This window comes from Grus americana, chromosome 5, assembly GCF_028858705.1.
Source record: "Grus americana isolate bGruAme1 chromosome 5, bGruAme1.mat, whole genome shotgun sequence".
In the NCBI taxonomy this organism is placed as follows: domain Eukaryota; kingdom Metazoa; phylum Chordata; class Aves; order Gruiformes; family Gruidae; genus Grus; species Grus americana.
In genome coordinates this window covers 28021599-28038695 of record NC_072856.1, presented here as the reverse complement: position 1 = coordinate 28038695, position 17097 = coordinate 28021599, and the positions used below count along the sequence as shown (strand labels likewise).

General features: G+C 39.4%; 1 protein-coding gene across 20 annotated transcripts in view; it reads right to left on the bottom strand.

Moving 5' to 3' along the window:
• PHF21A (PHD finger protein 21A) overlaps window positions 1–17097 on the bottom strand; it is a 130101-nt gene that overhangs the window by 40889 nt on the left and 72115 nt on the right. For 2 of the 20 annotated variants that reach the window (XM_054826511.1, XM_054826512.1), the window contains exon 1: window positions 8326–8479. The exons of 14 other annotated variants lie outside the window; for them this stretch is intronic. In XM_054826511.1, coding sequence (XP_054682486.1) covers window positions 8326–8355 — 30 coding nt within the window. In that variant the 5' untranslated portion in view covers window positions 8356–8479. Of the gene's footprint in view, window positions 1–8288; window positions 8481–17097 lie in introns of those variants that run through there. 4 more of the 20 variants (XM_054826517.1, XM_054826515.1, XM_054826509.1 and 1 more) reach the window with 4 other exon arrangements.

Genomic DNA, 17097 nt, shown 5'->3' with positions numbered 1-17097 from the left:
TAAACTTGCCCTCAGAGGTATCAGACAGCCTTAGTGAAACTCAGAAGTATTATTTCATTGGCCCTCACTCTCCATTTCTTGTGTGACAATTCAGCTGTGAATATGTTTGGAAACATTAGCTCAGAATGCATGGACTTCTAAAAACAGCGAGTCTCTCTCGGGTATCTCTAAAGACACCTATCATGCTGGTCTCTAAGAGCTGTAAATCACAAAACAGTAGTTTTCCTCCCCATGGTTTCGCACTGATGGATTTTTTTATTTTTTTTTTTAAAAGGAAACACATGTTGCGCTGTTGAGAAAGGCTGAAAGATTACAGAAACCTAGCAACTGAAACACAGGCCGTTACAGCAAGCCATCTTGCTTTGTGTCCTCAGGTCTGGTAACTTTACTCACACTGGGATCTCAAGCTCTATTATTAACCTAGAGAACTACCTTAAAGCTCCACTGTCTTTGCAATCAGAGCCTAATTAAAATTTCATACTTATAATGTGTATCCTTTTAAATTCTACTCCATAAAAAATAAGCCCTGACATAACCCTCTTTCTCAGATAACCTCCACAAAATAAGAAGCATGAGGGGAGCTTCAGCATTACAGAGCCGGTTCTGTGGGCTCTGAGGTATGGGGGGCATTAGAGGAAAGAAGGAGCTGAGAGAACATTTTCCCTCATATTACCTCTGAATTAAACAAACTGACACTGAAATGCAGGGGTGCTTTGGGGAAAAAAGCTTCAGGGTTTCTTTTCTGTTTTCTAACAAATAGGACATGGCACATATTCAAGAAAATAGGGCATATTTATTCGTTCGCTTCGATAAAACTATCCTCTATTGTATTTCAACTCAAGTTGGGGCAGGATGCAAGCAGAGGAAAGAAGCTTTTAAAAGATCTATACCACACACCCACACACTTGTATCAGCAAATACATACAAGCATGTAAGTAACTAGCGATCTAACTTTACTTTACAAAAAGAAACACCATGACCAAACATTGAGAAACTATTAACCAATTGTAATAAAAATGTCAATGTGTGGCAGGTGTTGCAGAAATTAAAAAAAAAAAAGTAAAGATTTCAATGTGCAAACAGAAATACTTGACTTCACGCTGTATAGGCAGTATTTGGTACAAGCAGAGTAGGATTTTTATGGTAATTGTTTGGAGGATCATATAAATATGTTCGTATCAAAACCACACAATCCAAAACACGTTTATCAGTCTGCATAGGAAGACAGTCAAGCTGTCATTGATTGTGAGGAAGCTCAGAGGAAAACAAAAAAGAAGCTCAAAAAAAAAATCAGAAAACACAGAAAGGAGTAAGAAACAGGTTCACACAAGCAAAGGGCAGTCAGAGACAAGGTAAAGCTGAGCCAGAAAGTAGAGAAGTCTGACAAGCAAGTCTCACTGGCAGGCAAAGCTTGGAGGAGAAAGCATTGTATTTTATCAGATTGGCTTGAAAAAAAGGCACACTTCTGGTCACACAAACCCCTTTTAAAGTCCTTTCTCACTGACACATCGGGCCTATGCCCAGAGGGATGTCTGAGGTGACACGAGTAGTGCAGGGCATACTGTGAGATTTTTTTTCAAGGTATTAGAAATAACTATCTCATTGAAGAAAGAAAGTTCATACTTCATATACACATATGCAAAAACTGATCAGCAAACCATGCTGGATTTAACCCTACAGACCCACATTCTTTTTCCTCATTGTTTTTCCTCTTTTGTTTCCCTGCTGGTAGGTTGCACAATTAGATTGTACGTTTCACAGGCCGAAAACCTAGCCTGCAAAAATCTTTTAAATATTTAACACATACTTGTACTATATAAATAGTAATAATAATTCAGTGGCCTTTTCCTGCTCTGCATTTCAAATGTATTTATTAAGAGCTAGACAAATAACGCTTGTAGCGTTCTGCCTCCACATTCCTCGTCTTCCTCTTCCAGTTTACCAGAGCAATGACGAAAGAGGAGTTTTTGCTCCAAGCCTTTAACGCTTTCAGCACAGATTCTCACACTGTGTAGCTCTCCGAACTGGAGGACCCATCTTTTGCACAGGGGCAGAAACTGATTTCCTTAATCGATTTAAAGAAGATCAGAAGCCTGCCCAGTGACCCGCATTGCTCAAGAAACCACACCAGCAGTGGAGGCTATAGAGGCAGCTGCTTTTAGGCCAGCAACAGCATGCTCAGCATGAACAGACTGTACTAAGATTTTTCTCCCACACACAAAACCAAACTGTTCCTGTGCCCCCTTTGTGCTGACGGAGCCTGTCTCTCGGTTGATGAGCAAGTCGCTATTTAGAAAATAATTTCTCAACCTATTTTGGAAATCCACAGTCACGTACAATTGGCTGCGTTGGTTAGTATTCAGCGGCGATTTCTAAGGTTCTTTGTCCTGGGGAGGAGATACGACCATTCACCAGCATGCCGGCAGAACTGCTGAGTACACAGCTGGAGCATATGTGGGGGAAGGGAAACAGTGTGTGATTTTGCAATTATATCTGTGAAATCCATACAGTTTTGAAGAATGATCACTTGGCATTTCTACTATTTTGCAAGTGAAAAACTTTTAACACGCTTGCCAGAATTTTTTGGCTGTTTTTTCTTGTAAGAGGATAGAGGATCAGTGCAGAGAAACATTAAGTCACACGTACGTGCTACATAATTGGTTCTTTCAGCCACTTGCAGCGCAAATGATTTGCAGTAACATGCTCAGCACCTCCTTACTAGTTAGCAGCCCAATCCAAGACAAATAAATCAAGAAAAGATAGAGAGGAAAAAGCTGTGGACAAGATTAACCACACAAGCTTGGCTTTTTCATGATGCTCACATTTTTTCTATTACCCAGCTGCCAGATATTCAAGAAAAAACAGGGTGTACTATAAGAACTGCTACAACAGGCCACAAGAGCGTAAAACCAATAAGAAACCTTTCTGTTTGGCTCTTCACAGGCCTCTCACTTGTACTAGAAAAACGTCACTTTGATGCCCTGTTTGCATTCCATTTCCAACAACAAGGAGGAGGATGGAGGTCTCCGGTTTCCATGGCAACCCAGATGGGCCACAATACAAGATACTTACAAATGTTCAACTGCGGGGATGCCAGATCAAATTAAGCTAGAGTTTACACTACTTCATAGAAACTAAAATGAAAGAAAAAACCCAAACAAAACATGAATGTCAAAGGAAGGATGACATTTCCTCAGTACATTCCAAAAGATTTCTGAAAGTAGATGATAAAGAAAGGAGGGATTTTTCTCTACAAAAATAAATAATAATGTCAACACAAACAAACCGAAACCCTCATTTACATGAGTAAATGTTTTCATTAAAACTAGACTACTGGAAAATTACCATCAGACATAGCAAAAAACAGGTCCCCAAAATAACATGACTTTATTAATTTGCTTAACTCATTATAAACCGGCAAATTTGTCATCCCACTGTTTTGTATGGCTTGTTTAACGCCATGAGTTATATTTTGCGATACGGTTTGTTTTTCTGTTGTTTACCCCTGATCTGGCCTTCTATGATATTTTGCAAAAGACACTCGGATGTAGAAAATAGTCCGTATTCTACCTGAAGAAGTGAAATTAGTAATAGCAAGATATTTTAGTAACACCAACAAAACTGCAAAAACACTTAATGTGGTGTTCCTTAAAAGGTGGGGTGAGTTTACTTCTGAAAGGCATTGATTGACTCAATGTGCTGGGAAGGCAGGTAACTGTAACAGGCAAGCCAGTTTAGGCAACATGAGTGAAACGCCTTCTGAAGAAACACCTGTAAGAGCTTTTTGTAAGCTTTTCAGATGTGACAAACATAGAGGTGGTTCCCAAAACAAATCAAGCTAAAGAATTTCTTGATAAATGTGTACTTTAAGGCACATTATTTTTAAAACGTGTGGGTTTTAAATCTTCTGATACAAGCTAGGTATTGTCTGTCTTTTTAGTGTCCTATTTCAAGTTACTCTCTTTTCTTTCTTTCAACTTAATCACAAGGTAGTTAATAGCCTTCATTAAATATGTGATAGCCAGCAAGGCTCACAGTAAGACAGATAACCGTGGACTTTTAGAGGCTTATGTTCTTTGGGGAGAGGAGAGGCAGAAGAGGAGAGAAAGGCTTAACAGCTGTGCCTAGTCAAAATAATCCAAAATTAGAGGGACTGTAACATTTAAAATTGGAACAGAGAGCCTTAAAATCTGGGTCTGTGCGGATATCTTTAAACACTTTATTAAAAACTGCAGACACTCATTCTTCATAAATCATTCCCCTTTGCAGCACCACTAACCAGTACTATTTACGCCAGGACTCATAAGCCTGTCTTGGAAGTGCCACCTCATTGCTCAGGAGCACCCGGCGCTGCCAGCTGAGAACAACCACCCCTCGCACCGGTCAGCTGTGCCTCCCGCTGGCGTCTGAGCCTCTCCCCGTATTTAACATATGAGCTACAACCTGGGGACCGTGGATTTAGAGAACATACAGGTTAGCGCCTGCCTGTCACCTACTCCCCAGCACTCCTCTTCCTTCCTCTTTCACCTCAAGCTTTCCTGTTCAAAGCCGTCTCCCCTGAGAACATCAGAGCCCAACGCTGCGAGGGCTCTCGCCGCTGCTGACAGGAGCATGGCTGGCACGTGGCATGGCAGGCCGAGGCTGAACAAAAGCAGCCTGCTCTGCTGTGTTCCCTCGCCCCATGCAATGGCGAGCAGAGCCAGGGAGACACGCTGCGGTGACAGTAGCAGCATCTCGGGCAGAATGCTCCGGGGATTTGCAAGGAGCTCCTGCAGAATGACCAGCGTGCCTGAGTACTGAGGGGTGAAGAGCTGAGGGCTGAAATTAAACATCTGTAATAAAAATTAAAATACCTGATGACTCTGCTCAGCTACTGGGAATTAGCTGGAAGTGACGAATTAGGATGGAGAAGCGTGACTAAGGACACAGCTGGGCATGATTAGCTTTAAACTTGGACTACACTGCTTAAACTTCAGCTATACAGCTGGGGCTGTGCAGTCACGTAATGTAATTCCTACCTCTGTTTTGCATATAAAGCAGAAGACAAGGAATGGAATAATGAAAAAGAGAAACTTGCAAAGTGATCATGCTTACTAGAATTGTAACAGTTTAATGGGAAGAACAGAATGAACTGGAAATAACGGTAGGAAGGAGCTGCAAGTTGCAAGGGATGGTAGTGTGGCAATGAAGAAGTTGCTTGACGTCACACAGTTAAAGTTACTCTAATCATAATTTGGTGTAAGTATCAAGAGACCAGGACAAACAACCAGGCCAGTGGATTCCTCTCACAGACTCTATTGCCAATCACTTATCCCAGACATTTTAAAGCAAAGAACTTCCACTCCACAGTGATAGGGCATGGAAGAAATTTGTCCTTGTGAACTGCACAGCATCCGCTATTTGACTGGGTCGTTCAACTATCAATTTCATGCAACCACAACAGCGTAACTGGTTACTGACCCCTACAAGAAATTCTTTCTTAACAGGAAAAAAAAAAGAACACTCCCCCCTAAAAAACCACCCACGGACAAACACCAAAGTTTTAAGGAAATTCAGCAACAAAAATTTTTATTAACAAGGAGTTATAGCTGCCTGGTGCTTTTGCCAACTATCAAACTCTGTGAAACCCAAGTATCTGAAACTAAGAAAGTATTCAGGGTACACATCCATGCATATTAATTTTGTCCTTTTGGGATCCTCATGCTCTGGATATCATCAACACTAAATGCAAAGTACTTTTTTTTTTTTTTTTTTTTTTAGAAGTAGCAGGGAATGTATTTGTGGCCTTTCAGTACCTTAGCTGACCACAGCAGAGTTATTTTCAGAAAAGTCATCTACACTGTGTACCCAGGATGGTATTCAACTCTTCTAATACTGTAATTAAAAAATAAATCATCCTTTGCCTCCATGTATAGTCAACAGAAACAGATGGATGGTTGAATAAATAATGCTTGGCATGTGCCCTGTCTTCACAAATTCCGGACAGTTTAGACTACTTTTCACACAGCTGACATTAGAAACCCTGAGCTGACTCCCTAAACAGAACATCTCTTCCTCAACTCCACAGTACCCTCTTTTACTGCCCCATTACTTGTATGCATATATCACTGTTTGATATTATAACTTAATCTGTCCATCATTAAAAACAGCAACCACACTCATCCTCCACTTTGTTGTTGACAGCGGCAATCACTTACAGATTCGTATCCTGATGGTAACACAGGCAATCCAATGCAGCACCTCTGCCCCTGCTGACATTCACTCTGCTTCACAAATACCACCCACCTCTTCATCTCCGACTGACAGTTTTCAATTAAAACCTCTGAGTGACTGTTCTCAGCGTGTTCATAGCTTGAAATGCGCTCTTTCCATTTTGCAACTATAAAAGGCTTGTGTTCCTGATTGGGAATAATTTATTTGAATCAAAGATATTACCACTTCCTACAAACTTTGCCACAGTGAAATGATTCACAGCAGATCTCCCTGGGCATATATGCATCTTGCTTGTTTGGTTACGAACACAATGGAGAAACAGAGGGGTTACCTCATAAAGCATCTAGGAAATCCCCTTAAAACAGTTCTGCCATATGATCCAGCTAAATATTTTTAACTTAACGCTGGTTTGACTGACTTTGGGTTAATACTAAAGTATTTGCAAATAATTCCTACAGACTAGCTCCAGCATCAAAGGAGCCCTAACACTGAGTTTTGCTGATCTTAACTTTCTGCAAGGGCTCAAGATACTATTGGGAAACCTGTGTTAAAATTTCTAACACTGTTCATATTTTCAATATATGTATCATAACATACTGAGTTTCAGCCAGAATTGACACACTTGGGGGTGGGTGGGATCAACAGGGTAGATAATCTCTCCTGGATTATTAAAACCCATGAGACTAGAGAACTACCAAGGATCACTAGACTTAAAGCTTTTCCATCATCTTGGCTTTATGACTATACTGAAATACAGAAAATAACCTGCACAAGAAACCAAAGCAGTATGTTTTTTAGCAGCTGGTAAGTGATAATTTTAGAACTGAACCAGCATTATCGGTCTTGAAGATGCACAAACAACGAAGTAAATAAGACCACTGTTAAATTCACATTGAATAAAAACACATTAAATACAGCAAAGTTTGCTGAACAGAACAGGATGAAGCAGATGAAAAGCAGATAACTTACCTGCTTCTAACAGGCTTTTTAGAAACAAAATCAAAAGATATTAACATTTATAAACCCCAAAATACTTAAAAGTAAGCTTTTACAAGCCCAAATATTTAAGTGGTTGCATCTGATACCAAATTGATGTTCCTGTTTTCACTTATGCAAACTCTTGACAACATTGAGTGAATAAGTATTGCTATAACACAGCTAAATACTTTTGCTGCTGTATTTTGTTTCAAACCCAATCACAGTACCAAACTCTTCTACCTATTGTTTCCTGCTTTTGTACTTTTTTTCCAAATCAACTCAATTATACTATGTATGTGCACGCAGGAAAAACATATGTTCTCAAAAATTTTCCTCCGCAAATGTTTCTGTATTAATTTTCAATTAATTAGGGTCTGAGTGGTCTTTAAAAGTAAGAAAGCTGAACGCTAACAATCTGTCAGTGTAAAACAAGCACTAAAGATAAGCTCATGCTGTTCAAAGTACTTGCTGTTCCGTGCATCTGAAGAATTTGCACTCATCAAGTGTGTTTGCACAATCAGACTAAAAATTACTTTAACAGAACATGGAAGTTGTTTTAGTAGCAGGAACCCTGCCATCCTCAAGAACTGGTCTTCTAAGAAATGACCTACTTAATGCACATAAATAGGTATTTCACATTAACCACACACACCCCTAAAAAAACCAACCCAAAAACTTGCACAAAGTTTTGCATTCTTTAAAATGAGCTGAAACTGCTACAAAACAATACACTCCAAAACAAAACTTCACAAATTTATCTCTCTCACACAGAATTAGAAGTAATGGAGAGTGGGAAAAACAACCCCCTCACAAAACCAAAACAAAAAAAAAAATCCAACCAAAAAAAACCAAACCCCAAACCAAAATAAGAAGCATCTCTTCTGCTTCACTTTTCTACTGGCCAAACCACCAAAATGGCTAACAAATCATTTAGCTGTTAATTCAGTTATTATAAAACTTTCTTTTTTCTTGGAAGATACTGAGAAAATTCCTGTTTCAACAGAGACTGGCTACATTCTACCTTCACTTTCAAAAATCATAACAAATCAGAGAGATCAGAAGCTTAGCAATCACATAAATCATTAAAAAATACTAACACCGTTACAAGTGTTTACACACAGTAGAAGTACATACGGCGTGCACCACCACGCTATTCTCATTCATGCGCTACAAAACGCGGAGGATGCAGAAATCCATATTCTTCTCACAGAGGAAAGGAGCCGTGCCCGCCTCACGCCGGCCCGCCCGAGGGCTCACTGTCACCGTGCGGCGCTGGAGCCGGTGCCCCGCGCTGAGGTCGCTGCCCCCCGCTTCGTCCTTCCTCGGGAGCCCGGAGCGCTGCCCGCCGCGCCGGGAGGGAGCGGTCGCCATCTAGTGGGGCCGGCGGGCGGCGGGGACCGCTCTTCATTCTCTCCGGGGGTTCTCATTAGGCATCAGTGGAGATGAAAATTTGCAGCAAGATTAAAACAAAACAAAACAAACAACAACAACAACAAAAAAACCCCAAAACCTCACACCGCTGTTAAGCTTGAATTCCTAAGAGATTTTTCAGGCCTCAAAAAAAATCTAAATCTGTAATGAAACTGAAGCATTACTGTTACACTATGAAGTTTTCATTCAAATCAATCTCCTATCCCCTCATCTCCTAACAAAGTTTTTCCTAGATTTAGCTCCACAGGTAGCACTGAACCTCTCTTGCGTGATGTTATTTACTCCTAAATCGCAGTATTTGCAAAGGCTCTAGCTGAAGATCGAACAAGACTTTAGAGACTTCCATCGCCAATCTCGCTCCAGCTGCTGTGCGCTGTTCCAGTGGCTCAAAGCAGCTGGAAAGCCAGAGGGAACAGCAGCCCGGGCCCTCCACCAAGGCAGAGGGCCCTCCCCAGATGTGTCACAGCTGGCACACGAGTTCAGGCACTACTCCCTGCTGGGCACAACCAAACCAGGACTTTACACTGACTCTCAGATTTAACTGCCCTCATGGCCAATAGAGCTACAGCTGAGCACACGTCCAACAAAAGGCTTTCAGGCTCCTCTAATTTACAGCAAAGCCTAGCCCAGTTTCATCTGTCCTCACGTGAGGAGAGCATAACCAAGACACACACACACATATATATATAAGGAATGTGAGCTAATATTACAAGAAATCTGGTTCTGCATTTCTGTCAGTTATGGCAGAGTATGATTTAAATGTGCTCTGCATTACATACAAAGTTGGAGATGCCTGAAAACAAATACTAATTTCCACATGCCCCTAACAGCAATCTGTCTAGCCACATCTGTGTACACAAAAAGGTTTTCATGTTCAAGACCAGCAGATACTTCTACTGCCAGCCTGACAGCCAGGCCTCTAGTAAGCACTGTTCGGATATGTGTACCAATATCAGCTGTCCCACAGGCATTCCAGACCTCTCAAGCATCGCAGATTTCAACGTTTCAGAGCTTGACTCAATCAATCTCCTCAATGCTCATCTCTGCTAAGCAGAAGTTGAGAAAAAAGGTGTTCTACAAAATATACGGCCTTAAGGAAGGTATAGTGAACTATAAGGCAAGGAACACTCACTGCTCTTCATGTTTTTGTCAGTTCTAACATTTTATTATTGAACCTGCCCCCAAACCATTCAACCTGTAAGGGTGACAAACTATTTATTTTGCCTTATAAATGAATTAACATAGATTGCACAAGGGTATTTCTGCAATATCAGACATGAAACACAGCCCTAAGACAAAAGACTCACCCAGTCCAGCCTTTAAGATGATGTGTCAAATCCATATATTTGACTATCCTGCACACAACCACAGCTCTAATCAGGTGCCTCTCCTCAAAATAGGAAGAGATTCAAGGAAATCCAATGCACATTCAAATGTTACTTTAAAAATAGCTGTGCTTTTGGCAAAAACACCAACAAACTGCTTTTGTTACTTCTCCCGGTATTCCATTAACTCAGTCAAGAGTGAGCTGTACTGAGAGCTAACGAAAGGTCCTTGTTTCAGACATTGTTATAATCCACTTGCATGGGGACCAAAAGTAACATATTTATTATGGTAGCCAATAGCAAAATCTGGTTTTTTTTCCCTAGTTTTCTTTCATAAATAACTGATTCAATTCACATGAATATTTTCTTCAAAAAATCATCATTGACAGAAATACCATAACTGAAGTTACAAGGACATACAAACAGAAGACAGGTGTTGGAAATTTCAGTCACTTCTCATATATTTTATGTCCCACACACCGTATGTCGCAGCATGTGGAGGCTGAGACGCGCCGCCCTCCACTGTCCCAGCAGCTCTCTGGGAGCAGAAGCCCAAGAAGCTGATAGGTCAGCAGAAACTCCAGCCTTGTAGAGAACAAGAACTGGTTTTTCTTAACTTCATAGATCTGAGATAAATCCGCAGCTCCCAAACTTCATAAAGGACTAGTTAAATGTAGCCACACACTTTGAAAATAATCCTCCTTTCCTCTCTCCTGACATTTTTGCACTGTTTTCAGGGAAAAAAAAATGAACTTGTCTCTTCAATTGTTTAATATACTAAGACTTTAATCTTAACTAAGTCTTCTGGCTGTTTACATTAATAAGCAAAAATAAGCCTTTAACAGTTGGAAGAGCTGAGCTAAACTGATACTGGTGAATGCAAAGACTGACAACATTAAACTTTGTTCCCTTCAACCTGGGTTTGAACTCCTAAGGAGGAACATGCTACAAAAATTTCTAGATAAAATTAGAATCACTTGAAAAGGAAGTTTAAATAAGGAAAGTACAAGGATGAACTTAACTAAAAATAACATCATAGTAATAATAAAGAAAAAAAGTATCAGGGCATGTGGAATCAAACAGAAATGTAACAATTTTTCTCTCATCTCCAATCAAGAACATCTCTCTGCTTAAAACAGAAGCGCTTTTTTAAAAAAGCACAGAAACAGAAAAAAACAGAGGTTTTAAAATTGAGAATGCCAGATGTTGAACCTAATGCTCTACTATATTGTTTTCCTGGATACTGCTGGAAATCACTGATTGAAGAACCTTACTCCGAGAATCTTGTTTCAGGAAGCTACCGTTTTTGTTCCAGTGCATTACTGACTTTCTGAGGTGTTATTAATAATTAAACTTTTCTTTTAAAATTATTCATTAATATTAACTTTGTCTGAAATCTTCCTGGAAGCTAATACTTTTAAAGGAAATAAAACAGAAAAAATATACTAACCACAACAGTTAAATAAAAGAAAGCATTCAATTTGAGAAAGGAAGCTACTTCTTGTAAATTCACTTTCCACAATTCATAGTCAGTAATACAGTAATAATGCTGCACAAAGGACGTTTTCAGGTGTCACTTTTTACACCTATGAGAAACTGAAAAGCAATGGCAATTTACCAACCCAATTGCCTTTGCTTTTGATTCATCTAAACTAATAGAAGGTAAAGATAGAACTAATAATAAACTAATAGAAGATAAGAAAATAAAATAATGTAGGTGAAACCATTGTATATGCGCCTCAGAAGCACAGCAGGCTACCAAAGTCCGTTTGACACCACTTGCATGTGAAATGTGAGGAATAACCATTAGTACTGAATTGGATCCAAATGAGTTGTCTTGCAAGAAAAGCCACTTCTCTAGTTCCTGAAGCTACTGAGTTCCAAGTTATTTCATTCTTATTTTTAACTTTTTTTCCTACTGGCTAGCGCAGCTCCACATTGTGGAACCAAGTGCGTCATCCCGGCAATGTATGCCACGCAGACTCAGATGACCATGCTGGGCCACCTCCGTACCTTATGCAGTGCTTAGGGAGAGTGAACACAAAAGAAAGATTTACAACATCTAGAGTCCCATTAGTCCAATCCTGCCTAAAGGAAATCCTCAACAGAAAGAACGCCTGAAATCCCATCTCTTCTGCACACTTAGGCATCTACCCACATTACTCCAGCAGTGCTTGGCTGCACATGTCCTTGTGGTTGGAGTACTTGCCCAAAAAGTGACAGATGACATTCATTTCCCCTTTCAGCTCGAGATAACACAAAAGTGCATCTCTTTTTCCCAAGAGCTTTCTAAGTGCCTGGTAGTATGTGAAGTTGGGCCAGGGACACTTCTAATCTCCCCTTCTTAGCCACAACGTAGAAAAGATTCCAAGACTCCCAGGGATGAGTGAGAAGAGAAGAGGGAGAATAAAGAGGAGGGATTTCCCCTGAGAGAGAATGCTGGTCCCCGCACCAGCATCTGTTTATTTTACTTTTGCGTTTGAAAACACCAGACACCATACATATGAAGTATTCCCATATAGTCCGCCTTATTGGGACCCCCCCTCTCTTCCACTCCACTGCACATGAACTATAAAATTCCACTTCCACAATCATTCAGTCACTGCCACGTCGCCTCCCCCGGAGCGAACAAAGCTCTGCAAGACATCCCAGGGGCATACTGCTACCCAGATTCCACCGAGAATCACATGCAAGGGCTTCTGCCGTGTTTTGATTTAGTGGGAAGACTGTGTCTTGAGCCTCTACCTGGAAAAGCTGTATGTCACCTACAGGTTCTATCTGCTCCATTAGAAGAACCAATTAAGTCAATATTATTCCTAGGTCTTGTTTGGATTCATTTATTAACTTCTGTATCAAATATTTCTGGTCTGTTTATTTTACTTTCCTCTTGAAACACTGTATACAAAGTAATGAAAAAAATGCCTACGGAGTGTACTGAGGAGAACTGGGTTCTCCTCTAACATCACAACTCAGAAATTCTGGTCTGCAAAACCACTCTCTCCAAACTACAAGCAGAAGATGACTGTGTTGCAATATGCACAGCATTAAATTGTTTAAAGCTGTTCAAATAAATCTCACAGCCTTTTTCCTTAGAAACATTTTCTACCCTCAGTTGCCTCAGAAAAACAAAAATGAGGTTGTTACTTGGGTGTAATTATACCCTAATTCTACAAATATTCCCCCCACCCCCCACCCCATTTCTTAAGGAGAGGAAAAAATGCTATAAAAGATGACAGCTTCCAGCAAATAGGTGCTGTCAGATGAGTCCAACAGGCTTTCTCATTTGCATTTTGCCTGTAACAGAGTCACTGAGCACTCTCACATAACACACGCCGCTAACTGCTGTGTGTCCCCCCACTCCAAAGACCTTTCCAAATGCAGAAACCCAAAGTATAAGCAGTCGCTTTAAGGAGAAGCTGCTGATAAAATTATGAGGCCTGTCTGTACGGGGTGGCTGACTAGCAGGTCACAACAATTCCCTCTGCCATTCAAGCTGAGCAGCAGCTGCTGACCCTTCTCAATCTGTACAAAACTTCTCCTGAAATGTCTATCATGTTCATTAATATTTTTAAACCTCTTCTAAAAGTAGCTTGTCAAGATCATTTTCACGTTAAAGTGAACTCCAGTATCAGGTCCATACAGCACAGCATACAGAATCCATTTAAGTCAGCTACAAAACTCCTAAACACTTCTGTGGACTAGGAAAAATTCAAATGCTGCCTTTTGTTAATTTATAGTACTTTCATTGCACATTTTGGATTCTGAAACACACTGTAATACCACACAAAACTGTAACCTCAATGATTCACCTGCATGGTCAAACTCGGCCAATGCTGTCACCAACTTGAACAGCTTTACCTGGCTTTAAAAGATGCCAGCGGAGGCTAGAAAGAGTAAAAATTGTATCATTGGTTTCAGTTGCAGCAGAAATTACTACAGTTCCCCAGATAATGATAATGAATGCTTGTGTACCTGTGTAGATGTTCTGTGTAACTTCAGGTAGACAATGTGAAAGCAATAACAACAGTACCTGAATGTGTGATGGCAGGATGACGTAACACTTTCCTTTTCTTCATCTCTAATAACCTGCGGGTGTCCAAGCCTACTTCTTACAGAGATGACAAATTATAGTAACATAGCTCAGTGCAGGGCACTAGCAAAAGTTACAGGACTTTTTGCAACAACTGCAAAACTAACGTATATCACTTGTATCTGTAGCGAAAGCCCATCTTCACTGTGACAGGATCTTGGTTAAAGCTACAAAAGAACAGGAAGACTAAGGAATAATTTGAAACTAGACTTTTAGGAATATACAGAGGCCAATATTACCTATCTGAAAATCAGCTCCCTCTTTCCAGAGGGAAATAACAACGTTTTGAAGGCCTAGGCCTATCAACGGGTATGGAGACATTTTCTGAAGTTTGACCTGGGATACATCAACCCATTATTATTTTTTAAAATACCTGGTTTCAAAGTTCTTCACATAGTATCAGCTATGTCCTTGACGATTAAAAATTAATATATTTCCTTCACATGCACACTATGAGATATACACTGTATTATCGGAGGGCCTGCAATTTCTCATTTTAAATAGTTGGCTTCTGCTTTAACTTCTTGAATATACAGAGAAAAGCTACTTCTCATGTTTTTTAAAGCCTTCTAAAGCATTTCTGGGGTGTCAGCATTCTCATTTGCCACTAGAAGCTCTTTCTGATGAGCTCAGGACTTCAGCTTCAAATCAAGTTACATCAAAATGACATCAGCTGAATATTAATCAGGGTGGCATGCACAAACAGGTGTGACTAAACCATGCTGTGACTAAAATGTGAAATTCTAATTCATATCAAGCCCTCAACAGACCCTTCATTTAAGTCCATCCATTTAAAAAGACACAAAAACTTATCGAACATATTGAAATGACAGAACTGTTCACCAAAAAATTTGTGCGCTGTAGAATCATCCTCTTGAAAAATCAAACGGCAGCATGTAAACTATCAGGTTAGTGTAATTCAAATATGGAGAGTTACACATTCACTTCTGGTTGCTGATGGCAAGGCTGTGATTACCTGCTACTATTATACACCACTACATTACTGATAAATTCAGCCTTTCTGGAGGCTACTCATTTCTTCAGCCCTGCTGGTTCAGCTGCGGCTGGAATAAAGCACACACGTGGCACAGGGAAGGAAAAGAGGTAATCTAACACCCAACACAATAGTAACAAGAAACTGCTACCTACAACGTTGCAGCAAAAGCATGATGCTGTTGACCTTTGCTTCTAACACACCTCTCCCACCAGGTATTCAGATAAAGAAGCGAACATCCACTAGTGACATTATAAACAAAACAGATCATATGGATACAAAGAGAAAGACTCTGACAACGCTGTCATCCTCCATGACTCCTAGACACAAAGATCTATAGGTACCGCTACATTATCAGGTGAGTTAAATCAATTAAAATCTAAGGATACATTTTATCCATTAGGGCACACAGGGAAGTTGGCTTTGATTTTGATTTTTCCTTTGAACAGGAAAATCTTCACTTAAACAGCTGGGTTTTAGTCTTTTCTGAATTTGTATTTAACTTTTTAGAAAAAAAGCTGGTTCTCACTGGCAATGAATCTGTAAAACAATGTAACAAACACAGTCTCTAGAATTTTTACCTATTTTTGCTAACCAGAAAGTAGCTCAGATCAACGTAATTTTAAAGTAAAAATAAAGCTAAACATACATTCATTCAAATTATTCACATATACATTACTATGTTCAAATATGATTATTTCATGTTACTAGAGTTTTATTCTTTTAATCTCTTACTATAATTTGCGGCAAGAAAAGTATCATTGTACTGGAACACTATACAGTTTAAAGAAGATCAGTACAAATATATTGAATGTGTTGTGTATCTGAGGGGAATCGAAGCTTACCAAGGCATGATTTGCATTTAAGACAGATGTAATAAACAGAGAAGGGACATCTGACAAGGCAAAATTAACTGGTTTCAGTGAACATGTCCTTCAAGGTTTTAAAATTAGTAGATCTTGTGCTTCTTCAGCTGCTTTTTACTTATAGATTAAGATAGAAAAGTTTCTCCATCATTGTTTTTCAGCTCTTTATGAAGTAATTATGAAACTAAATTAACTGAATACGCCTAAATGAGGAAATATGTTCTTTACCTGCAGAAGGGACTGCTACTGTCACAATTCAATTTAACACATACACACTAATTCAAGCAGTGTACCAAGTGATTTCCATGAGGTCATTCATTTGAGTTCTTTAAGATGTCAGAAACCACCTCATATTGTTTAATAGTATCTTTATTAAAATCAGATTTATTCAAATTGAAACAGGGCATGACATTGATTTGCAATAATTTTAAGTAGCTACACTTTAAAATAAAGAGAGGAATTTGAATTAACAATCTTTTTTTTTTCTTTTTTAAACTATCAACTGCTAACTACTCATCATTGAATGTTACACATTTACCTATAGGATGACCCATGGAAATACCTAATAAAGCACAGTAATACTGCTGGCAATATTCAGGCCCTTATATAATGTTTACAGACATAATTAATCTTCATAATAACCTTGTAATGTCGGTAGGGAGTAAAGTATTCATTATTCTTTAACTTCACATATGGGAAAACTGAAACAGAGATTAATTTAAAAGCCAAAATGCAAGTGTAGGTCCCCCAAATGTAATGTCAAGGCCTAAGCAAAAAAAGGCTAATTTTAAAGGCACTACAACCAATAAAAGCAGATGGGGCTCTGAGCTTGTGAAAACAAGTTTTCTCCAGGAGTATAACATTAGACACTTGACAGTCTGGGCTAACATTTTTATTACAGTTTATTTTTTAAATTTTGTTACATTATTTTCCATAATTAATGAAATGGGTGTCCAGTTCTGTAGCAAGATTCAGCAGGTCCTGTTAGAGCTTCTAGCCCATGATCTTGCCCACCTTTTTATAATAATTAATTTCAACTAAAAATGCATATTACTTCTCCTGATATAGACAAACACAGAGAGACCTTTATTTAATACTATGAAGAATGAGGAATCGTACACTGAGTCAATGCCACCTTCATCAGAATTAAAGCAACCAAGTGCCAGCCTGGGCCCACTTTTGCTTTGGTTTTAACATGAA